Source organism: Dreissena polymorpha, chromosome 4, assembly GCF_020536995.1.
Source record: "Dreissena polymorpha isolate Duluth1 chromosome 4, UMN_Dpol_1.0, whole genome shotgun sequence".
NCBI lineage: Eukaryota > Metazoa > Mollusca > Bivalvia > Myida > Dreissenidae > Dreissena > Dreissena polymorpha.
The window spans coordinates 72,965,436-72,992,483 of record NC_068358.1 but is presented as its reverse complement, the minus strand read 5'-3'; the positions used below and the strand labels follow the sequence as shown (position 1 = coordinate 72,992,483).

Genomic DNA, 27,048 nt, shown 5'->3' with positions numbered 1-27,048 from the left:
AATAAATGTGACTTCTAGAGTGTTTTAAGCTTTTTCTTTAAATTGACATATTAACTTAATTTGACCACAACCGCCACCAGATACTAAAATTAAATACACTACATTATTACATTAAATATAAGAAATAAACTTAAGTTACTTGTTTAAAAATGTATAAAAAAACATTCTATGTGTCAATGGTTTATCTTCCAAATATTCAATGCGTGTACTTGTTCGCTCGCATGGGTCTCATTTAAGACCTTGTTTGCACTATTAGAAAGTAATTAACGGTTTCTGTTTCACTTTGGACATAATGAAGTATATTCCGAATGTTGCTGTAAGTGGAGAGGGGTTGGAAACCACCAATTGTTAGACAATGGGTTTCAGTATTTAGACAGTATTTTTGAGTTATGAGTATGGATGATAATAGAATTAATAAATCTATACACGTGTGGTCCAAAGCTTGCAATGTTAAAAATGTTTTTTTATAGATTGTAGAAACTTTTATCAAAAATTAATATAGCTCATATATTAGATAATATTATTGGAAATGCTAAACCTACTTTATCAATGTTGGAAGAGAAATTGTTAGATATTGAAAAAAATAAGTGGAAGCTATTGTTGGGGAGGCACAATGCTATAAGAGGAAACGGTGGTAATAAATTAAGAACTTACAGAAAGTTTAAATCACAGTATTGCACAGAAAACTATCTTATGTGTAATATGCCATTTCAATAGAGATCAGCTTTTACAAAGTTTAGGTGTGGTGTTGCGCCACTAAGAATAGAAACAGGGCGCTATGAATATATTGATGTGTCAAACAGAAAATATTTTAATTGTCCTGATTATGTTGAAGATGAAAAGCATGTGTTGTTTGATTGTCCGTTATATTGTGATATTAGAAATAACCTAGTCTCTGCACTCGAAAATATGTTTGCAAATAATGATAAAATGTCAGATGACGACCAATTGGTTAGAATGTTTAGTGACGAAAACCTTGTGTATTTATCTGCAAAAGCCTGTCATCATATTCTAGTAGAAAGAAAAAGAAAATTGTATTGTAGAGTTTGATCTTTTAATGTGTTTAAATTTTAAAAATGTGTAAATAATGTTAACTTACACAGTTTTTTTTATAGATTTGTTTAGATATTCATGGTGATTCTAGTCACATACTAGAAGCTGCCACTGAATGATGGATATTTCTTCTAAATTTTGTAGGATAGTACACTGTATGTTATGGTTCTTTTTTAGCATCTCCTATTCATAAATACTGAAGGGATTCCTCTTCTCTTGTATGATTTGAGTGTTTGACTTGGATATTTAAATATGAGTATCTAGTAGCGGCTTCTGGTATCATACTATAATACATTGTGTTATAACAGCTGTATCATAAGTGTTAAATATCAAGTTTACAATTTTCATAAGACGGTATACATTCCACGCTAGTATAACAGAAAATTTCTGGGGTAGAATAGTTTCCTTTCTTTTACTACCATACTCACTAAACCATCCTTTAATCATCTTCATTTTGTTTGTAGACATTACACTTCTTATAATTTGTATCTTGACAACTTTAATTTTATTCAATTTTCTGCTCCATTAAGAAGTTATATTGGCACTAGATTTGCAAAATGATCTTTATAACACCCAAAGCAATTATATGAAAGATTTATCATACTCTTGTATGCTTTATTTTACTTGAAACCGATATTTGAAGTTGAAAACTTGATCAACATTCTCCTTTGTTGAAGTGAAATATGTTCATAAAGTTTTGGCTATTAATGCCGGACTATATTTTTATAATATGTATAGTCTCTTATAACTCAATTGTGAGCGGCATTTATGTACTATGTTTTAAAGCTATTTTATATAAGTTTTACTAGGCACATGATGATGAGACTTTAATAAACTATCTTATCTTATCTTATATATGCCTCAAGTTTCTTAAACAATATTCAATATCAAGAAATATGCCATAGATCGCACTGTTATGGAAATATTTTTCTATAATTGAAAATTCAACATTTTTCTGATTACGTAAATGTACACAAAACAAATTCAATAAACTGAGACATATTTATATTCAACATTTTAGCTTAGCTGACTTCTTAAATGTGCAACAAACACAATAAATCAACTGAAACATTATTATATTCACCATTTTTATGAATACTTAAATGTACAACAAACACATTATATCATTTTATTATTTTTAAATGCGATATCAATTTTGTCTCATTCAACATCAAACAAAATTGATTTATCGCTAAAAAATAGTGTTCATCTTTTTATTTTAATTATTAGCCTGCATGGTGACTGTACAGCAAGATAACTTTTCTATTTTCTGCTACCTTTGATCAGATCCTTGTTTTACCAGACTCGCCCATTGTAACCCTTTACCCCAGCCTGAAACCAACTGCTATAAAGCTAATTTTAAACCCAAATTTATTGATGTGATGTTTGTATGTTGGTGTTGTATTGAGTTATATTACGAAATCGATATCACGATCCCTCTATCTTTATTTCCATGCCCTTTTTGAGTTTATATCGCGTTCTAGGTATACAAAGGTTGACCAGGCGAAAAATAAATATGGCATTAATCTCACTATCTATCATCGTATTAAAGGCCGGATCCACAGAGAGTCCGAATTTAATAAAATGGTTACATAGCCGTTCATTGAATCGATCAATCTTTCACATAATAACTCAAACAAATAACTCTCAGAATACTTCTTTGCATTTTATTGTATCATGATCATGACAAGGTTACAGTCCATAGAATATTTCTAATTACTAGTAGCTAATAACATTTCCAGGACTTACGCAAAGTGCGGAATCCCTGTTACCATGTTAACAACGAAATGATCTGTTCTCCCATATGCTAGGTTCTCTACTGTGTCTTTCATATGTGTTTCTCTTAAATATATGTACCGTACAGATAGGTTCAGAATATTCAAATTGGTGGGGTCAAACACATTTGTTTAATGGCATATACGGACATATACACCCATCTGATAAGTGCCTTGTGTCACCCAGCAAGAAATCCAATACCAAATAACTATATAATATTGTCACGATTTGTAATTAAAACAACCTGAATGCAATGTAAAGCATTCATTTTCTTCAATGAAATCAATAAGTTATTTTATTCTCCCGGGCCATATTTACGATTATATATGATATGCATTATTGAGAAGCGAGCACGACGTGTCATCAACAACCATTACAGATATTAAGAGATTGGCAGCGTAAGTACATGCGTTAAGCTTGATGTAAAGCAATGGAGAATTAACAATATCGTTTGCAACCGTATTTTCTATGTGACAAATCCATTAATGAAACAGCCAAGCAATCTATCAAACAATCATTAAAGCAACAGATTCACATTCGTATCAACTTCTATTTTATGTACAACATTCGAGAATTTTAAGATAACTCCAAAGCAACTTCTTCAAATATTCGGATAAACAAATTTGATTTCAGCTAGATCGGTTTCCTTAAGCGCAAAAGTGCAGAACATTGGAGTTATTTACTCGCATTTTTAAATATGCTACTTTGTATACTAGCAGCAGGATATTTTAGATAAAGAGTATATCACATGATAAAAAAATCATACCATTAAACATGCAACCACGTTGAGAAAGAGATTTATGTTTTATCTTAGACAGGAAGCACGTTAATTTGACGCAAATGAGCCGTGCACGATAATTACCATAAATAATTTATAGAATCACATGTATGTGTCTTGTGGAAAGTAATGCAAGATGTTCACAAATCGTTGCTATGAAAAAGTGATACGAAAACAAAAGCGAGCATGTATGCCTATAATGTCCATATTGTCAAACTTAGTGCAAACAGGGGTTTGAAAATGAAACATGTTCCCGCTATTTGGATTTGGTATCAGCTGGAAGCCTCTGTGCCCACCCTTTCCTTTTTAACAGTGACTTTAGATATTGGCAATTATTAACAATACTGTCTGTAGAATAAGGAACCAAATGTACAATATATAAAGTTTAAGGTCATCAGCAGGGAGGCGAGAAACATTTGAACTCTAAAACAAAACAATCGCGTTATACTTTTATCCTGTCACATGCTTTTAAACCAGCCCGATAACCAGGCAACCTAATAAACCAAAAGATATACGGCTAGATGACCACGTGACCTCGAATATCCGCCAGTCGCTCTGTTTTACTGTGAAATGACCTCATTTTTTACGCAATGACGTAATTATTCCAGCGAAACTCGCCAGTTTAACTCTTTTACTGTGTAAATAAACGGTGAAAAAATCATAAAATAAAAAATTAATGTGACATGATTAATAGAATAATAGGTTGGTGACGTGGACAGAGAATGGTTATCTGGCTCGTCGGAGGATCTTATCGGGTTCACCTACGGCTCACCCGATAAATTCCCCCGACTTTCCAGATAGCCAATCTCCGTCCACGTCACCAACCTGAATTATTCTCTATTTACAGTGTAAATAAACGGTGAAAAAAACACAAAAGAAAACAAATAAACGTGACATGATAAATCGAATAATAGTTTGGTGACTTGGATGGAGAATGGTTATCTGGCTCGTCGGAGGATCTTATCGCGTTCGCATTCTTCACATAAGTTTTCTTGCAACAAGTTCAGTCCACTGAAATAGAACCAGAAAGTCATCAATCGGATCACGCAATAATATCTGTAAACTGAGCCATTTTTTTGTCATAAACTAAGTCGTTGGAAACATAATTATTCTCTGCTGTCAGTCATTGTGTAGAGGCTATTTGCAGAAAATTTAACTTTAATACGCTCTATCCATTAACAATTATGAAATTATAAATGAAATTCCCCACAGTGTATTGCGGTTTACAATCAGTGATCAAGTCCTGTTTTTGCAATTAATGGACACGTAATCTCAATATGGGTCTTTAACAAAGAAATTAAATTGGGTGCAACGCAGCTTTGAAATGTGTGGAAAGAAATATAAGTTTACCCGTCATACATATTTGAAATAAATCACGGTGAAACAATTTCTAAAATAGAAAATATTCTGAAAAAAATTTATTCTGAAAACAATAGGAAAGATGAATTGCGTCACCGATAGGAAAGATCGTTTTTCTGAAAGAAATTGTTGTGTAATCATGTGTTCATATCATTGCAAACCCACAAAATACCATTTTAAATTCATTAAAAATTTTAGTATCGATCACACAACTTTATTTTTGATATATATAGACTCGTTTATTGCAATTATCATTTTGCTTAAAATCTAACAGAATTTCAAACCCTTTTGGGAAAATGTTTTTAAAAGCTTATTATTGTGATAAATTAGAAATAAAAAATGACGACCTCTTGTATTATCCAATTTTTATAACCGAAAAATGTTGATAGGAAATAAAAGTTGTTTTCTTTCAGTCATGGTTCTGTGTTGTAGTGCAGTACATACGTGGCATATTCAAACACGAAACGTGTATTTATGTGAATGAATTGAATTTAATAAACAATGTCAACATTAAGATCATTAATTATACATGTGTTTACAAGCGCAATAGATAAATTTGTGAAAAAAATATATATTGTTCTACCCAAAAAACTATCAACCCGTCTTGCCGTCATTATTATCAGTCATACTTCAACAATAATCAGTTGTAAAATGACTAAACAGAATTCTAAAAAAAATAATGAACATACACCAGTAAAAGCAAAATGGTGGACAGTACCGTAATTAATTTAACAAAATGAAATTCCATATTTCAGCTACTCATGTTAATCAATTATGTAAATGCTAATAGGTTCCAATACAGATTAATTCACAGGCGACTTAGAACAAATAGTCTTTTGATAAATTAAAAATTAATGATGAGCAATTATGTTCATTTTGCAAACAAAGTGAGGAATTTTTTTTACATTTTATTTAGGTATTCCAGATATCTTAAGAAATTGACGTTATGTTACCAGGGCTATCTATTATTTTCATGTATAGTACAACTTTCTACTTGTATATTCAACAAAGTATGCTACAGCCATAAATAATGTTATTTTGTTTCATAAGCTTTTCCCAAACAAACGTAGAATGAAAATTCATTCCAACCATAACATGAGCCAATAAATACACCAATAATGAATAAGATAACTTGATATATGTAGGATCTGGAACGAGTTGTCATATCATACCATATTTTATTAAACGAGTTCAAGAATTTTGTTAGTAGGCGAGCCGTTGGCGAGTTTAATAAAATATGCTATGATATGACGAGGAGTGTCAGATCTTTTTTATCACATGCCTTTAAATGACCAAATTCAATAAATATTTACGCAAAAATAATGATAAATCCCGAATGTTGTTTACATTTCGTGACGTCATTTGACGCATTGCATCAAAATAACAAAATGCGATTGGTCAATAAACGATAACTAAGCCAATGAAAACGCTTAAAAATGTTGTATTACACATGTGTAATATAAAAAAATATGTAATGGTTGTATTACATAGGAACAGGATATAGCATGTGATAAATATATACAATTTCAAACAAATAATGCAGAATCCTTTGACAGTTAATGGGAATTGTTTTATGCTATTTTCTTAAAAACTAAGAATTTAAACTTGATGTATGTTGTTGTTTTTTGCAAATTTGTACAATTATAGTTGTAAGAAAACTACGAAACTTCTCTATTAATATCGCACATTTACTTAATTATTTTTGTCATGCATGTTTGCATATGTTTTTACAAGTTAAACGTGATTTTTTTTAGTCTATACACACTGGGTTATGTCTCGTTTATATTTCCTAAATACTTTATCACACACAATTATATTAAAATGTATAACACTTAAAGTGTTTATCTGATTCAATGTTGTGACACTTTTTGTAGTTTGAAAAGTGATTCTTTCATTAAATGTATGAATCCGTATGTAGAACGTAAAGTCCCGTTGACATCAATCACCTCTTATCCTGTATAGTTATGTAATCTTCAACAGAGATTTAATCTCATCTATCTGTAAAAGTAGCATTTTAACCCTACAAGTATATTATATACAGGAAACTGTTCCGATGCTTTTGTAGAATATTTCAATGAATAAAAATCAAAATTATGTAGCATTATATTAGACGTATCTGTAAAAGATTAAAGCTTTTCTTACATCTTCATAAAAAAGGCAGAGATATTTTACGAACGTATATGCTTTCTATGATATTGGCTTTTATATATAGATATCTTAAATTGTCTGTTTGTATGTCTGTGTATCTGGTTGTTCACACACCTTTCTCCCTATATATAAGTTATCGACTGTGAACAAGTATCTATTAATAGATCCCAGAAATAGGAAATGACGTTGTTGTGAAATATAACTATCTCCCTGTTAATACACAAATATATTCATGATTTTACTGTATCTTCTTGATCCAACGGATTTTCGCGGTGTTTCTAACATAGTGTGAGGGTAGTTTAGGATCCTTATCGGATTGTGCCCTAATACAACTATGGTTTTATGTTTGTAAATAAGTGTTAATGTATGTAACATAGTCCATTCTGTGTATGTAAAAATTGTTCCCACGTCGAGATGTGTTGCGATGTAAGTACAGGGTATATAACTGTGAATGAACCACCCTTTATTGGGATGGGGATTTCATAGTATGTTTGCCTCGTTCTGCACCGTAGCTAGGCGCACACGCCGAAGTCTGGGATTATGTATGTCTGTTTGTATGTCTGTGTATCTGGTTGTTCACACACCCTTCTCCCTATATATATATAATATTATATATAATATATAAATATAACTACTATAGTATACTGGCACGTGACATTTTTTTATTAAAATATCCATTCGAGAAGATATACTTACGTATAAAAATGTATAAACTGTCTGTTCGTATTGGTACTTCAATATGCAAAGTTAATAATATAATACCTTTAGAAGCACAGCCAACAACTGACGATCAGACATCCAGTTGCCACTAAGTTCCAATAATGCAATATTCCATAAGAATCGAGGTATACGTAAGTGCCTGATGATACTTCGTTATTGAGCTAATGACGCATTTGATTGTTAATTACAGCAGAGGAAGAGTACCAATTAAGGATGTAGCAAAACGCAACATGTTGTCCGAGAAGGGAATTGTTTACTCTTTTCTGTCATGTCCCATTCCTAAAATATAACTGTCTGGAAATAAGACACATTAAAAGTTGTTTTACGTGTTGCTGTTATTCAATCATTTAATATGTAATAAATTGTTTTGAAGTCATTTCTTGTAATAAAAAAACCCAATGCTTATGACTGGTAACAATGTTAGTTTGTATTGGTTTATATATGCACTGTCGACATAACGTCTTTTCAGTTAATGATATGGACCTAAGTATTCAGAAGAAAAAAATGATCGGAAAACGGTCTCTTACATGCGTTCTCTTTCTGTCTTTCTCTCTTTTTATCAGGTTACAAAATGACTACAATATAATAAATATAAAAAGACAACACTGAGCCTTCGTCTTAGTTATTTCTTATATTATCATGATAACAATCAAATCAGAAACATTATATCACTGTCAAATAATGTTTCCTGTTATTTTTACAAACGGTAAAAGGGTTTGATGTTGTTTTGAAATTAATGCAGCATAACCGATGTTATAATAATAGACACAAACCATGTTTTGTTCTGTTGGCTTATTAGCAACATGTTTATATCGAATGGCATGTAAACATGGAAGCTATTTATGTGTCCAATTCTTGGTTTTTCCTGATACGAACAGAATCGCTCTTGGCCCAATATCATCTTTTTTAATCGGATTGGTGTTCGTTCATATGTATGCATCGAATGATAAAGTTCTATTAATTAGTAGTACCTATTAGACTAACTTATGACTATTTGTATAATTAATTAAACTTTTAAGGTATATAATATCATTACATATTTACGAATGTTTACACATTATACATATTTCAATGGATATACTATTGTGTGTATGTGTAAAATATAATAATAAAGTTACTATCATATTCGAATTCTTTGTTCTGTGTCATGGATATATAACATGTAAAGTAATATCTATAAAATTGTGTATGGTTGCACAAGCGTTCAGTGTTTTCGGAATTGAGATTGTAATTAAATCACAAAATGTTGCTTTTTCAAAAACACGTGCAGGGCTAAAATGAGTTTAAATCCTTTAAAACGTAAGAGAGGATGTGAATGCTTCTACACAAACTTCTTGACTCTTGAAGTTAACGTTTAATATGTTATCAGCTTTAATAAGATAGTTTAGTTGTGTTTCAATAAAAACAATAATGCAATACTCTAATGAAATGAATCCGTACTCTTTTGAAAAGAAACCTGAAAATCTGTCATGGCCATGTTTGACATGCCATGGATATTATTTATCTATCCCCACACAGCGCCGTGTATTGACCTGACCGTGTGTTATATTTATGTTTAATATATAACTTTTAAAGTCGGATAGATATGTTTTTCGTTTTTTTTCCAATCCAATTAACACATTACTTTATATACAACCGTTTGAGTTCAGGCCTTTTTATATAGCATGTCATCACTTTTTTATAAACGACATTGGTTTTAACAGATTTTATTTCAAAAATGTTGTTTCTTTTATGTTTGTTGATATTATTTTAGGATCGCTACAAAGCGTTGAAATATGTTTACCATAAAATGTAAAACCAAACTCTAACCGTCAGATAAACAGCATGTACAATTCCGCCGCTCATAACAATAAAACCTGATAAGACATAACTAATAGATTAACCATTATCTCATAGATTTTCACTTTCATAGACTGTCAGCCAATTTTCGTTTTGTGTCCGACAATAAAAAGTCATGATATATTTTTCATAGCTAGTAGTTCACTTTATGCTTAAGAATTGATCATGTTTATTGGCTAAATCTTCATTTATGTTTATGTTTGCTTTCTCTTTCGCTTTCACTGTTTGTTTAATGCGTTTCACACTAATAGATGCAACACAAGATATACTATTTGTAATAGATATACCATGTTGCTACACACGTAAAATTTTATCCCTTTATCTAATTTGAGCAGCGTTTCAAACGTGTCGGTCAGCTTTCCTCTTCTACGTTTTATCGGCGGGACGATTAATATCAAAGTCAGTTTGCGGGCACTTTAGGATAATAACTTTTTACAAGCCATACTTTAAGACGAGTTGTATTAAATGTACTAACTATTTAAACTGTTGTTTCTATACAATAAAAAACAATTGTTTTATAAATATACGCATTTATTCAAAACATCACTAGTGATTGAAAGGAATTACAACATCAAAACACTATTTAATACTTTGAATATTTTGTTCCACAATACATGTTTATTAATAATCAATGGTGTAAAGTAGTATTATGGAAAAGGAACATTTGAAGAAAACAACAACAGCCACACATGAAATGAGATAAAAAAAAATCACGTAGGATTATAACAAAACAAATTAAAACATGCTCACACACTTTGTTCACCCAAATCGTAAAATAAGGAACTTTTACTGAAATTAAACCATTTTATTCTCGATTTTACACACCTTTTATTTTTGTAACGTAAACAGTAAAAAAATAAACAGTTAAAAAAAATAGAAACGTTCATTAAATTAGAGTCAATATATTTTATTTTAATCGTGGCATTCGTAGAAAATCGTCTTCAATATACATTTACATAAAGTTCAACGTATTTGGTTTTTGTTATACTATATTTGTATTGTTTTCCAAATTATTTAATTTTTAATTTTTGTGTTTTTTTTTTGTTTTTTTGCGAAAGTAATCATATTTGAATTACTCAATCGTTATTACAGCTAATTTCAACAATCAAGAGCTATATCGATATATGAGTTGCGTTCTGAGCTTACTTAGCTCAATGCACGTCTGTAAAGCCGTTCACACAGGCTAATCAGGTAAAGAATTTTCTGTCGTAACTAGAATTTCGTTTACAATAGACCTTCTTTAAAAGAATTTTTCCATAAAAGCGGAAAGTGTCGCCCCGAATAGAGGGAAAATCTCGTTACCAACTTCTGATCTTTAATTAAGGCCAATTCGAATTTGTGTAGTCTATACAAGACATTTTAGAAAACACAGCCATATTTTTTAAATGATAAAACATTGGTCACCGGTATTAAATCGTTATTGATCAGCATTGTGGGTTTAAACAGGATGAACGGTACACAAAACTTCACATTTATTATCATAGTTTACTAGAAGTTTTCGCTTGGACAGAAGTTGACATTTAAATTGCTCTCTTAGCATTGCAATTAGAAAGCTATAAAAGAGAATATAGAGAAAAGGAACAATCGAAGCATGATGAAATGAAGTGAATACAATAATCAGCAATATATCTTCTTGATAAACATTTTCCCTACCCCAGCATCGATGGTATATATTTTAAGATCATGATTATTCATCTCAGGAAGAAATCGTTATGCAAAATGCAACTTCTCGATAACATTGCGATAATCGAGATCAGTAATCCTTTATAATAAATAGTTACGATTATTTGCATAAACGTTTATGCTACTCTTAAGCTTGTTATATGTAAAACCATATGCACTTTATTTTTCAAACGCCAAAAGCTACATTCTATACGCGTACGTTGTTGTCCTTTCCGAAAACACTCAATTGTGTAGATTCAGCTCTTATTATTCGCGATCGATGAACATACAAATTACGTCGCAATTTTAAGATCTTAAAAAGTTCATTTTTAAATTGCTTTGAGCTCAATACATACACATACATGTTTGTCGTAAAATATAAATCTTGAAGAATATGTGCTGCTTCAAACAGAACAAAATACTGCAGGCTGTTTTTATCCATCATACTAATATTTCTTATAAAAGCCATATTATGTACAACAGTAATGGGTAACATAAAAACTATGTATGCAATAACTACAGAAATCAACATAATTGATATCCGGACGGATTCAATTGTCGCGTCATTTTCTACGTCGCTGATGTTTCGCTGGTGTCTAACTTGATTTTCTGGTATTCGTTGGGCCGCCGTCGTAGTCATAGCCTTTCTCTTTCGATGTTGAACCATCAAGGCGTTTATCGTCAACGGTGTTAGCAATAACATTATAGCCATCGGTATCCATGAATGTAAAGCAGTCCCGACCAACATAAGAAAGTGATTTAAATAATGGTTGTCAATGGAATCGATATCAGGTTTACAAATTCCACCCACGATTTCTGACGAAACGGACCATAAACAATTATAGGATGACATAATCAAAAACATTCCTATCACTGTGAAGCGCGTTGTCTTCGGTGTAAACCATGTTTTCGCTTTGAATGGAAACACAACAGCGACGAATCTTTCAAAACAGATTAAAGCTACTAGCCACGATGACATCATTTTACATGTCTTAACGACGACAAAATATAGTTTACAACAAGCTGATGATAGTGCTTTAATGTCATAACCGACGAATTTGATTATGAAGTCTCTGTTAAATGTATACGATGTGAGAAAAATAGTTTCTGAAATTGCCAAAACCAACAGAACGTATCTAATGTTCATATTCGAAAAAGATTTTGAAAGCATTACGGCAATTGTAAAGGAATTGCCGACAACACAGACGATAATGCAACATGATGTTAAAATTGCAGTTGCCCACATAAATGCATCGCGAACGTCCTGCCATGGTAACGGCATCGTTTTCGGGGATGGCAGTGTGTTGTTGAAAGAAGTGTTAGCGTTCACAACAGTGGAATCCATAGTTACTAATCTGAAATTGATTGATTGACATTATCAAGTAAACATTTTTCAGCACTACTTAAGCAAGCTTACCTTTATTAACCTCTATTTGCATAATCGAACCCAATAGAGACAGCGATTGTATGTTGTGTATAGTCCAATTATTGTTCTCGTCGGTTAAAACTAGATTGTTCTCCTGTCATAAAGGGGCATCATAATAAGAGAATTATAGTATTATAGTATTCAACTTAAGTCTACATGTTTTAAACGTTACACAATAAACAAATTTATTCATGACATAAAGTACGTCATATTAATTTAATAAATTCACACAGTAAAACTCTGCAAACAGAATATACATCAAAATGCTCGATTTAATGTCAGTAATTCTACTGAAAAAGCTTATTGACTACAAAGTAGAAGTTATGTTATGTTTAAAAAAGTAGCATGACACGCCCACAATTATAATACCTATTTTTGATTTTAATATTGCAATTAAAAAAAACAGGAATAATTGTAATATAAAAAACAGGGTTTTTATATTATTGTTTTCGAAAATGGATACAATACATCGCTTTCTTCTCGATACCACATACGCTAAGTCGATTCGATAAAACAAAAAATAACTATGATTAAGTCACAAAATCACTATAATACCTTCAATTATTCCAATGTACTCTTTACCCTATCCTGATATCTGAACAAATGCTGTTCATTTTCCGTAATGCGTATTTAATCATTTCCATATATTGGATTAATGACCTTTCCTTTCTATATTCGAATCTTCATTAAACAGCAAACAACCAGTCGGTATCTTATTGTGTTGACGCACAGCCGTAATGGACGTATCTCATGCAGACAATGCGTCATTTCATTTAATGTCATCGATGCTCAACACTGTTTGCGACATATCTATCCGCACACGACAAATCATACTAATTAAAGGAAATTAAGGGAAACTTAATGGAAAGGAAGTTATAAAAACCATTTACGTATTGACTTCTTAAAAGACATTGCCACTAATTAATACTTTCTTGGCAAATTATCCGCCTTTTTGTATCGAGTTCGAGTCCGATTATTAAAATGACATTTTATATTTTCGCACTTACCTAATCTACATCGTAATAATTTAATAATATATGAACTTAAACACTTTAAATCACCGCGTATAAACGCTCTGCATGTGAAAACATATGCTTTAATTGAGTACATTGTCGATAAAACAAATTCACGTAACACACCTGCTAGCGCATGTTTTAAACGTACACACACATGACTTGATAAGCAGGAAAAAGGTGATCAAGATTGTTATTTTTGCAAAGAAAATCATAATTTGTTTCATTAATTATTAAGTCCGTTGTATTTGATATATTGCTAAAAACTGCTGGTTTTTTGCTCATATTTAATATTTTATCAACATAATTTTTATATGGTTTATTGTTCGAATACAATTGATAAACTTCATTTTTTCTAATGTTGCTGTGTTATCTTTGCGATAATCATACATTTGATTTGTGTCGTTTTCACAAAAGAAGCCAAATACGACTTTATTGTATTTTTTACGTAAAAAAGGAATTATGCTGTGTCCGTTAAAAACATTTTGAGAAACAATACTAATAAAACATGTTATATTCATATATACCGGTTTTACTCACGCGGACATATTCAATATAAAATAACCGTTTGTTACGTTTTCACACATAAAAGACCAGCAGTTTAAATAACACTTTCTTAAATAGTTTCATGACGTCTTTATACTGTGTGACAGTTCTAATGTGGGCAGGGTACACGATCATGGTCACCATAGTTAATTGGTTGTTTGTACGCACTTTATTTTCTTCGAACTGATTCGTCAGATTGTTTTTCAATCGAATCTTAACATTAAAACGAAGTAGAAGTAACGATTGGATATGTATCGATATAACATTGACAGCCCTGTTTAATAAAATATGTCTTTTGAACTGCTTATGTCTTCTGATAGATTAACCGCAGGCGTAACATATGTGAAAGTTGTATTTTAGCATTACTCGATCTGTTCTTCTATCAGATTTAAATTGACTTACGAAACTAAAGCAAGCACTATTCTCCCAATACATGTATACAGCAGCATATACTGTATATACAGTACATTAATCTTCAACGGAAACGAAACTTTAAAGAGATTTCGTAAATATTTAGTTTTAATAATATCTTCTATTGCATTAAAGGCAAATAATATATTGTAAATGATTACAATCGTTTTTTCAGTCCATGTTGTTGTGTAAAATGTAGTTCACTTATGTTCACTACTGTCGTCCAAATAGGTTTCAAATGAACACTCCTGGAATGACAATAAAAACTGTTTCTGAAAACGATGAATAGTATGTATATACAAGAAATTATAGTACACCGAACAAAATATGAAAGTCTAATATTTACAAAAAAACAATACCATTTAGTTTAGCAATAAAGCTTAACGTACATTATCTATCCAACAAAAGTTTATTTAAAAAACTTCTTGCTCAGATGATTTTATTTATTATTTAATAAAGGAGATGCAAACTACTTATCGTGTTTAATGTGGAATGGTTTATTTGCCAGAGCATGCATGCTGCTAAGTAGTAGTATTGTGTTATTCACTCGCATAAACGCTCTGCTTTATAACATTTTTTTGTGTCTTGTATACTCTTACACAAATACCCGTTATTGCGTATGGTTACTGCTTATGTTAAATCCCTTAATATCACTAATATATTAACAATATATTCACGCCATTTTTGTTTCTTGCATACGCTGTAGAAACTAGAAATTGTTAATGCTTATTTTAAATATCTTAATAGCACTTCTTCAAACGTTTGCCTGCTTACAACGCCATACAAATATTTATTCATAGTCGTTTTATTTTAATTTTATTTCTTATTGTCTTTCATGTGCAGTATACATTATTTCCAGTCAATGTGAAAAGCAAATTCTACTGTTAGGCCCATGCAAATTCACATTGTTTATTATTTGTAATTTAATAATATAAACAAACTGTTATTATTTAAAGTATAATTCACTCAACTATTACACTCTCCCATCCCTAAGATACCCATATGGTTGACATTTTGTGTGTGGTCGTAATATAAACCAAGAGTAATCATGTGAATAAGTTTCGTCTGATAATGCTTAACAAAACTTGAATTCTAAAATTACTGGCAATGTGCGAAATGCAAGAATGCTAGTCAAACCTTCATCTTGCAATTATTATATCGGTGATATGTATATCTAAGTGATTTAACAGAGTATTATTATAATAAAACGCCTTCAAGTTATTCTAAGACACTATTCATTGTCTTTAAATCTTGATTCCTTGTTATTTTTGTAAACTTCGCTATTCCCAAAAATTACTTTTTAGCTGTGGAATTATGTTCGATATATTGTTCCCGTTATATTTCTTTATAACTGCAAGTCTATTTAGGTCAAGGAGAAGTATAATTGTTTGATGTATAATCTGTTGCTAATCTAGATATCCTCTTAAAAGGTTATTGTTAGTTAAAAAGAATGTTAATGTAAAATGATTGCCGCAAGAGAACTATATTTAGGATGTACGATTCTTAAATACATTTGATTGCTAAGTCAGGTATAGATAGCGCTTATAAACAGCTTCTGGTATATATCAGTTATGATCAGTTCAGATCGCTTTATACAGGTCTCGTTAGATCTCTGAATTTATGTAAGTTAATTTACAAAATTCGTATTTATCTAAGAACACGATTATCGCGTCATTCACCTTTCCTTAAATGGTAAGTATCAATAGTTTTATAAGTGAACAACAATGCAGACATTCGTGCGTTTATATTGTTCGTTTGACAAAATGAACGTTTTGTTCAGAACTCTAGAGAGCTTTATTAAGGCCTTTTTTTCGGCGTTATAAGAAGTATGCTACTGCGAAGGATGTTTTATTTATACAAGAACTGGTCTATATTTAATTTTCATGATCCAATGTCCATTTTGAAACCTCGCAACTGTGTTATTTAAAGGCTCTATACAGGTTACAATCCGTTATTATTTACCGATTTTTAAATATTTTTTTCATATTTTATTTATAAAGGTTATCAAAGAACAATATATATATGCTATTGGACATTACCATACAAAAATGAGCAATACAACTTGTTTTGAGCTCAAAATACAGTGTCCTCCAAGTCAATTGTGTTTACAAACAATCAGTTTAATTACATCGCTGTTTACTTGGGAAGGTGAAAGTGACTCAGGTCACCAAAAATATATCGTTGCTTTTCAACGTTTTCATGTATCACTCACAAGGTAGGTCTCTTCTAAATGGCTAAAATGTTTGTAGTGATCTAATAATTTACTTTCTGCTGGTAAAAAGTTGTTAAAAATAGAATTAAAATTGAATTTTCTTTCGGCTATTTTTAGCATGCGTCACCGCCTTGAGGCTACACATCACGCTAGTTGCAAAGTTGTAAACATTTCTTCCAATTATGAAACGGGTATATCTTCCATAATTCTTGACAACGTTGCACCTAAGCTGTGTTATACGCATTTTTTATGTAAGAGTAACTGAAATACGGTAAAAATTATACTAGTTTATATGCATAATAATTGGATTTGCAACCTTTATAGGGCCTTTAAATTACTAGAAGGTCCATCCTGACACGGGCTACGAAGACCATGAAAACCAATACGATTTACCAAACCTTAGGGAGAGGGCCATTAAATGCTGAACTTTTCTTCATGGTTTGGCTATTTTAAACACAGAAACTAATATTGTCATAACAGCGCATGTTACTATTGAGGGAGACAATTCGTGCAGAGATTCGATAGTTTCCTTTATTTTAATTGAACTGTGAAGTACATTAAACAACTATATGTAAATGGACAGACGAGACATGGGAAAAATGGACGGTCATTTTGGTTGTGCACGATAATCGCGTGCATGTGTACGCCTGTATGATGAGTTTGAATACGTGTTCGTGTATTTCGAAACAAGACTCAACTGTTTTCGACCATCCCCAACACGTTGTTATCGCAGGGAGACGCATAAGTATACATTGTACTGCGATGGATGATCATCTATTCTCACAAAACATCGTCGGAACTTTACTATACATCGAGGGTATAGTTGAAACAGCATTGATTACTTTTTGAAGTCATTATTAACATACGCATGCGTCATGCGAGGTATTTTTGTCCACCAGTTATACATTTACAACACCCATTCGATCGGAACTTTGCTTCATGGCGATGAAACTTTATACTTTCAAACAAATACGACCAAAGTAAATGATCTCCATTCAATAAAAAAGTATAGGTTTCAGTTTATAGATTTTCTTCAGATTGTTTTCGTCAAATCATTTCTTTTTGACGATGCTGGAACAGCAGCGTCCAAGGTTTGATAACCAGTAAAAAAAATCTTCACAATTGCGACCTATGTAAAAGACCGAGCCAGTCCGATTGAGATAACTCGATTTTTCAGTTACTTCCCTTGGCATTCGCCACTGCGTAGGAGATTGCTCGTTGATTTTCATTGATAACATTCTCCTAGCAGAGTTGTCGTTCGTGTTAATAAAGGTAAATATTAATAGAACAGCATATCGTGGGGAAACAGATTCAATAAGTGTATCAGAACGTTAATTTCAAATTAGTAATTTTACATCCATTTTATTTTTATAGACCAATGAAACAACCATATATTTTTTCAATTTTGTTTGATATTTGTTCTTGATTTAGTAAATAAATTGCGAATAAAAACATGTAAAATTAAATTTTTACGTGATCACAAAACTAAAGAATGCGACCGATTTCGAACCTGCAAATTGTAAACGCTGCACTGCTATGATATATATATAGATAAAACAACATTTCTTAGAGTAATTGTCCGTCCCGCTAGCGCAGAACGTTCGCTTTTTCACCTTTACGACACTGGTTCGATTCCCGCTCCCGGCGCAATGTTATATTTTGTATGTTTTGTGGTCACCATTCCTGACAGTCGTTTTTTTCCCGGAAAATCTCATCCCCCCCCCCCGCAGCATTTGACCATATAAAAAATTAAAAAGTATTTCAGTACAAAACAAATAGCTGGAAATTGCAGCTATCATTCAAAATTCGTCCTAACTGTCGTCAATCTTATCTTATTAGGTAGGAGTGCTGGACACTATCCGGGTCCCAACATTATGCAGCCTCAACGCGGAGGTAACTCATTACCTTGGAAAAACACGAATACACACACTGGGTGCAGCCTAGACGCGTATAGACTCAAACAAGGCAACAAACTCAAGTGCGGGCACAATCATTTAAAATTTACATATTGAATACGATATTCTAACAGAAATTACACAACCACCTAAGTGTACATACCATGTTTGATATTTCGTTCGATTGTTAGATTTCAGCATATACATGTATAAGGTCATTTCGCTATTAGTTAACTTATCCATATGTTCGTGGGCGAACTCGGATAGTCAAGTGCTCATACGATTGAGCTCACATGGTCCGCCTATGTGCTCATACCTACTTTCGAGAATCATCATGAATGTATTGCCATACTTAATGAACAAGAATGTGACCCGCCTCCCAGTTTTGCTCAATGGGTCAAGTTACCCACGGGTACTACTTCCCCGTACCCCTAAACTTTTTTTCGTACCAAAAATGTTTCGTACGCAAATTTTTTCGTACCGAATTTTTTTTCGTTCCCAAAATTTTCGTACCCAAATTTTTTATCGTACCCAAATGGTTGCATCAACATACACAATTGTGGTGATATAGAGAAACTTAAATTGATGTTTTATATCCATCCTCTTCAAAAGCATCGTCACACCAGTACTGCCAGTACTTTGATTTTCATCGTCCTTCTTAACTTTGTTGTGTTGTACAATGTTGTGAAATCCTCATGAGTCTGTACTGATCTGTGCATATTCGTTGATGAATTTAATCAGCGTTTTTTTTACATGGAATTAAATTGTTATCACCTCTTACAAGTAATATGGAGTTAAACAATTAGCGCTTTACAGTTTGAAACAAAATTTAGAACTATGAAACACGTCGCTCGAATGATTGCCCATTTATTTCTTAGAACTCAATAACAAAACTAAATGAAACGGTATGGTAGTTAAGATCAGCCTTACACGGGACCACAGTGTAATTTATTCGCGCGAATAAAATAATCGCAATTTATTTTATGCTTTCCGGTGGTTTATAGAGAAATATCAGTGAATTAAAATTGATAATTACGCTGTTAATACAGTGAAAACTATCAGTGAAAATTATCGATAATATTCACTGTTTTACCGGCACTGTGAGCATTGTGAGCCCCACGCATTCTTCCACCAAGAGCGAGAACTCTTCGATGAATATTTATATCAACATACGGAGTAACTTCCCTTGAACATAAATCTACACATTGTTAGCGTTATTAACGCTATTAATAGACTCCGCATATTTATACGACAACATGACATAAACAAATTGTGTCATCAGATGATTATTTATTTTTTAAATGATGTTTTTCACTTGATATGTGTTGCATTGTAAATACAAAAAAGTTATTGTTTAACGTTTGTTTTCTTGTGAACTATTTGCGACGCTTATTGTAAAAGCGGTAATGATATTTTGGGGCGCCCAAAGGGAAATTGGTTTGAACGGATTGGCAAACGTATAAAAATATTAATTTGTGAGCATAAAATAAAAAGAAAATTTGTTGGATTGGCTGGAATATCGATTTTAATTCACTCGTGATCATAGAAAAAAATATATTTTCACTCGTGGCTTCGCCACTCGTGAAAATATAATTGTTTATGATCACTCGTGAATTAAAATCGATATTCCACCCAATCCAACAAATATCCTCTATATAATCGATTAAATTATTTAAGCCATGTAGGCACTGTATTCACCAAACGCTATTGTCGGAAAATAGATCCCACTTACATTCAAACCTACTAAAGCATGAGATGGTGAACCTATTAAGTAAATGCATAGTTTCAAAATACAACTTCGGGTTTTCTCTGCAATATTTATACGTAATCTGAGTTTACGTTTCCTGAAAAGAAAAAAAATGCAATATACATGCACTAAATAGCAAACATTATTTTTTGAAAATGAAGTCCCCACCAACGTCTAACGACCCAGTTTTACATACGATTTAAATCACTGCTAAGGTTAACAGTGTTATTTGCTGTCTCTATTTTGTTGTTTAAAATGCGAATCGAACCGTCGGAAATATTGTATTTACAGGATTCGATCAATATTTACTTCGATTCGAGATCTAGCCATGGGCACAAACTACGAGAAACCCTGGACGATATATGCGAGGGGAAAGTATGCGTTCTAACTTATTTAGCTTTCCAATTTAGCGTCTTACTTCTATGTATGCGTCCAAAGTTATAAAGTAATACAATATACCTTATATGTATCGTTTTATTCTCTTTTCAGATTAAACTTGGGTGTTATCACACGCATATTAATTTAAATAGTCTTATTAAAATTGAAGCTGACATGTAAACATAATGCGGTTGTAAAAAGTTATATTGCACGTTGGGGGAAGGACATTGTTTTTTTCTAAAATAGACTAATTAAACAAGAACATTTTAGCAATTCCGCTTGATGATCCGTTTGCAAACACAATTTAGAAAACGTATTATGTTTCAAAGCAATGAAATGAAAGCATTTTCAGCAAACAAACATAACTACATGAACGAGGAATGTTATATAAGATATATATAATGACTCATCTATCCTTATTTGGCGCCATTAAACATATAGTTTTCTTAAATGAAATTAATAATGCTTACATTAAGGTCAATATCAACATGAAAACTAGTATTGTTGGTAGAACAAAAATGTGTCTATGTGTCGATATTACTAATCTGCACAGTTAAATTGGTCTTGTGTACACCAGTAAAGTATTTTCAACAACTCTGGTTTCGTTTATTTTCTGGTATTACTTCCTCTTAACTTGTATTCAAGATTTAATATTTATCAGCTTTATATATGTTTAAAAGAAAAGTAATAAGATCGCATATTATCGCTCCCATGTAGTTATAAACTGTGAAAACACACATTTTTATTTGGTAATTAAGTATATTTTACCCATTATAAGGATGTTTTATATGACTGCGATTCAACATCATATGATTTCTCTATCACTTGTAATTCACATTTTTTGTGAAAGACATAACATTAGATATGAAATATATTCGCAGCTGAAGCATTGAATCAATACCTGCAATTACCGTAGTAAACCAAGACGGAAAGTGGATGACAACGAACAACCGACGTCTTTGGGTCTTTAAGGAGCTCGAATTGCTCGGGAGGTGTCTAACTGTACCGGTCAATGTCGGAGAAAGTATTCCGGAAGCGAAGCGTACGACGAGAAACGATGGGCTGTCGATTATTATCCGCGGATACCCAGGGGGTTAAAGGTACCAGGAACATGAAAACAGGGACCATAACCAGATTGTTCCGAACTCAACAAGGTATGATGACAGCGATTCGGATGACAACTTCACACACAGTGATAACTCCGACAACCATGACAACGACAGTGATGAATAGTGATATGAAATGTCTAACAGTTATAATACGTGCCATATCAACTTAAACTGCAATGTTTTCATTAAATGACTTTTTATTTTAAAGAAGAAATTTAGCCTTAAGATTGTTGTCGATCGTCTGTCATTCATCGTCATCTGTGATTTTGTTTTTATAGTAAAAGGGGATTGATTGTACTGTTTTCATGTCAATTTAATACACATATTTATTTAATACAAATTCAAAAAGCGTGTTCTTTAGTTTTATATTTGTTTATCATACATATGGAGTAAGACCAACCTTCTTCGTTCTTTTGAAACAAATAGCAGTTCAAATACAATTTGAGTTACCTATAGATAACCGAACATAGATAAACAAAACAATCGCTGCTGAATAAAAAAAAGATGACAAACGATTACACTCCACGACACTTTGTTTTGCATTTAATGTTGTTTTTTCTAAAACCACAAACGTACATGATGCTATAAAAAAAAAAACAAGATAGAAAACTGAGTTAGGTTGATGACTTTATGTTTGACAAACCTAGATGCGCAGGAAGATGGGGAACAAAAACGGGTTGGCTGTGTTTTGTTTTAGATCTTTCCATGATTTCAAGCAAAGTCATATTGTTAATTACATCATGTTGATTACTCGTATCATATCTACTTGTTGCTGTTGTCTGATTCATTGTGACCCCAGACACATTAAATAAAATACGTTTATCTTAATTTTTGTTCGCAGTCGAGTTACTTCAATAGAGCTTTTACTTAATTTACTATGTCGCTTTTAAACAGTCATATCATATCTATATAATGACTAGATACTTCTTAAACAAGCAGTGTACAATACACCAGTTTCACCACGAATGTTTAAATAATGCAAGATTAATACCTTGAAGACGATTTTACTGAAAATGTTATAATGGGTTATGTAAATATACGATATTATTGATTGCTGTTGGCAAACTTTACCTTATACTACGACTTTGTTATAATGTAAATATTATCTATATTGAACGTGTTTTCCAAAAATTAAACCCAATTAATACCCATACGTATCGGGTACGTGTATTATTTATTACAGTTAAACAGTCGTGCTGCGAAAATTAAGAATCGATCCTTTTAGTGATATTTAATTTCAAAGCAAGGCTGTCGTACTTTATGAAAAACTGCATAGTGAAGATTAACAATTTTATTACAGGGTTAAATTTATATTAAGTCGACGCTATTAAGTTTCATTCCTCACTTCTTCTTTGCTGTATATGATGCGCGTATATTCTATTATTTGAGACCGTCAACCACAAACGACGCAAAAAGAAAAGTTCTAAAAACCTTAGTTTTTTCAATAATTAGTATATTATTTTCATTATATTCGGTAATACAATTTCGCGATGTGAAATCGAAAGTACATCGCGAAAATAGGTGACATTACGATATACACTCTATAAATAACGCAAGTAGATTGATCATTATATATAAATATATATATATATAATTAAATACGCATGCCCAGTAAAATGTTATTACCGAATATATGACAATATGAAAACTGAACAACTTTTTTCAAGGAATGTAATATACCAGGCGTGATATTTTAATCAATATAAACTAATAATTATAAAAAATACGGTATTTAAGAACTTTTATATTTTCGTCGTTTGTGGTTGACGGTCACTTTAACCTGTCTCGTGGTAATTTCGCCCGATACCGATATGCAATGCGCTATGACGTCATTACTGTCATATTAGTGGACATATTGATCAAAGTTAAAATACGGTTACGAAATTTTGAGAAAATGAATTATGTTATTCCTTCAATTCTGCTTAATATTATCGGACATCCTTTAAAATTTAAATATCATATTTCTTCATAAAGCAATGTGTCATTAAAATGATAATCTGCAGGCGTGTACCTATTATTAATTTAATAGTTTATATAATGCCATTTTTCTAATGGCTGTACTCTTGGAAAATTGTAAAAAAGTACCTAAACGTTAGCAATCGACTACGTGTATATATCAATTTTCGTTTTCAGAAAATCTATTATAACTACTAAACTACAATATTGATTAGATTGTATAGATTGTGATTAAAGTTTGGTGCACATTCGGACGCGTTAACTTGTTGTGGGAGGTTGTTGTTTAATTTAAGAATGGATCTTAAACCATCACAAATATTTTATTCGCCAGATTCTATCAATAATGTCTTTGATAAGCGGTCATCACACAATAGGACTAGAATTGGTGATACATTGGATGACGTCTGTGAAGGAAGGTAAGATAAAACATAAGTCACGAGTGTTATTGATTACAATTGCTTATTGTTACATGATGCTGGAAGTTAAATTTAAAAGAAAGTAATATTCGTTGTACTGCTATATTTAATGTATTTGTTTCGATAATATACTCATTTATTATAGTTAGTTCAATATATTGTTTTTGGAAACTCGGTCCGAAAAATTGACACAACAAGAATGAGTTTCGAAAACATTTCTTTAATCACAAATTTTAATTAAAGTATACAAGTTTAAGCAAAAGGAAAACAAATCATGTCAAACGTGCTCAACAATACAGGTATTACGTTCATATTTTACGACCAGTTTCCCGCAACTTGCTTAAAAAATGATCGGGGCGTTTTATATACATTAAACAACTGTATAATGCAATAATATGGCACGGCACGATTAACATAGCTTATAGAACATGAAATGTTTCTATAGCCGTTTTTACGTATGTTGACCTAAAACTAAGAAATACAGATGTCCTATCTTATATCATGTACGTTTTACTGTTTGAGTTTTCATTTTTAATAACTTTTATTTAAATAATTATAAAGATGGATTATCAAAAATCTGTTCAATAATCATGTCCAATTCGTAGATGTCAAGTGTCTTCAATTCCGAAGTGGTGAACCTCGATGGAAAATGGGTTACCGCAGACAATCGACGCTTATGGGTTTTTCGTGAGCTGGAACGGCTCGGAAAATGCGACACAATTCCGGTACGAATATCCTCATATATACCCGAGGCAAAGCTGACATCATATAACGGTGGGACGTCCGTTCGCGTTCGTGGACCTGCAGGAGGGTATTGGCATAACAAACCAACACCATATAAGCCAAAGGTTCAATCGAAATTGCGAATATCCAATAAAGCATATGTGTATCAGTCGAAATACAAAGTAAAAGATTCAAGCGAAAGTCCAACTCTGTTCTCCTACCAGGCACCAAAAACGAAACCACAATCGTCTATACCAGCACACATGACCACTGCAATCAAAACCAACGTTGCGATGACTGTTCAAACCAGCCCTGAACATTCACCTCAACTTAAGATACGTTCGAATTCAGATAGTTTTCAATCCAACCCTTTAAGTAGTGGTTTGCAAGCGTCCTACAAAGCCCCGGTCAAAATAAGTCCGATTAGCTCCTCGTCATCCAAATATCCGTGCTTTTCTGACATCGGTAAGGCAAATGATGATTATAGTCAGCGACATATCAACTCTTCTAAATCACAATACCGTGATCAGAGAAGCTGTTCAACGCAAGTAGGTAGTTCAGGGTCGCAGTACGGGGATCAGAGCAATAATTCAAAGAATAGTGAACTTTTTGTCTCGCAAGACCGTGTTCCGCAATGCAATTATTCAACGCAATGCGAAAGTCCAGGATCTCAAAACCGCGATCAGCTGAGTAATTATTCAAAGCAAGGAAGTCCATCAAGATCCACTGTCGCTATGTCAGACACTTCAGTTGATCACAGCTCCGTTCGTGCTACAGAACATGCATCGAATGCATCAGAACCACGTTATGCCATGCCATCATACCGAGAAGGCAGCAGGCCAAACTATGGCGATTCGAACAAGTCTTGCTGTGGATGTACAATTATATAAATGGTAGATCTTTGAACATTTTTTGCCAAGTGCTAAATGTTGTTTTTTTGCAAGATGTCTTTAAGATTTGCACTAAGACAACTGATTACTTGGTACAGTCAACTTGAAACAATTAATATTATTAAGCACAGAAGAGTGTTTTATGTTTATGTACGTGCTGGTTTTCCCAATCTGATCAACTTATGTCGAATATCGAGATTGTTGAAAGCGTTCACTGTAAATATTGCATAATTAATTTGATATCTTTGATTTGCGTTTAATAAGAAATATTCTTAGGCGTTTTGGCAATCACATAGATTTAAATGGACCACTGAACAACGCTTAACAATCATAACAAAGTAAAACTTATACTATGTACACAGCAATGTTTGTTAGTTTAATATTATTACAACTATTCGAAATACACATTAAAGGGGCCGTCCAACGGATAAAGCGTCGTATCGACGCGAAACGATATTTTGGGAAACTACGAGGATTGCTTATATAGCTATAAAATACATCCGTTCCAAACATGAGCGTGGATGGTCGAGTGGTCCAGGCGGGAGGCTTTTTAGTCTAGGACTCCAGGAATCCAGGGATTATTGTTTCGAGCCCTGTTTAGGTCTATTTTTTTCCTTTTTTAAATTGTATTCTTTTTTTTTTTACAGGAGATTTTTATTTCAAATGTTGAAATTTATCAATATAAAGCATTTAAAGCATTTAATGACAAGCTTCAATACATGCAAAAATCTGTTGGACGGCCCCTTTAAGCATGCATACAATTATTTTCGTTTAATGCGAAGTTTAACCAATTAACAAGATAATTTAAATATAATCAATATGTAATAATATTACCTTCACAACTTAAAAATCATTTGAAATGCATGCTTTTCTCACAGTGATAAGGCGATTATTACAACTATTCCGCTCACCGTCGAAATTGTATACTTCTGACAAAAGCTCCGTATCCTTCTGACGAAAAGAATCAAAGTTCTGAAAGTACAGGTGGGGG

General features: G+C 32.2%; 1 protein-coding gene across 1 annotated transcript; it reads left to right on the top strand.

Moving 5' to 3' along the window:
• Positions 1-24,291: 24,291 nt before the first annotated feature.
• LOC127879968 (uncharacterized) lies at positions 24,292-26,839 on the top strand. The gene is made up of 2 exons (XM_052427113.1): positions 24,292-24,444; positions 25,050-26,839. The coding sequence occupies exon 2, from the start codon at positions 25,050-25,052 to the stop codon at positions 26,055-26,057; it is 1,008 nt and encodes a 335-aa protein (XP_052283073.1). The 5' UTR covers positions 24,292-24,444; the 3' UTR covers positions 26,058-26,839.
• The last annotated feature ends 209 nt before the right edge of the window (positions 26,840-27,048 follow it).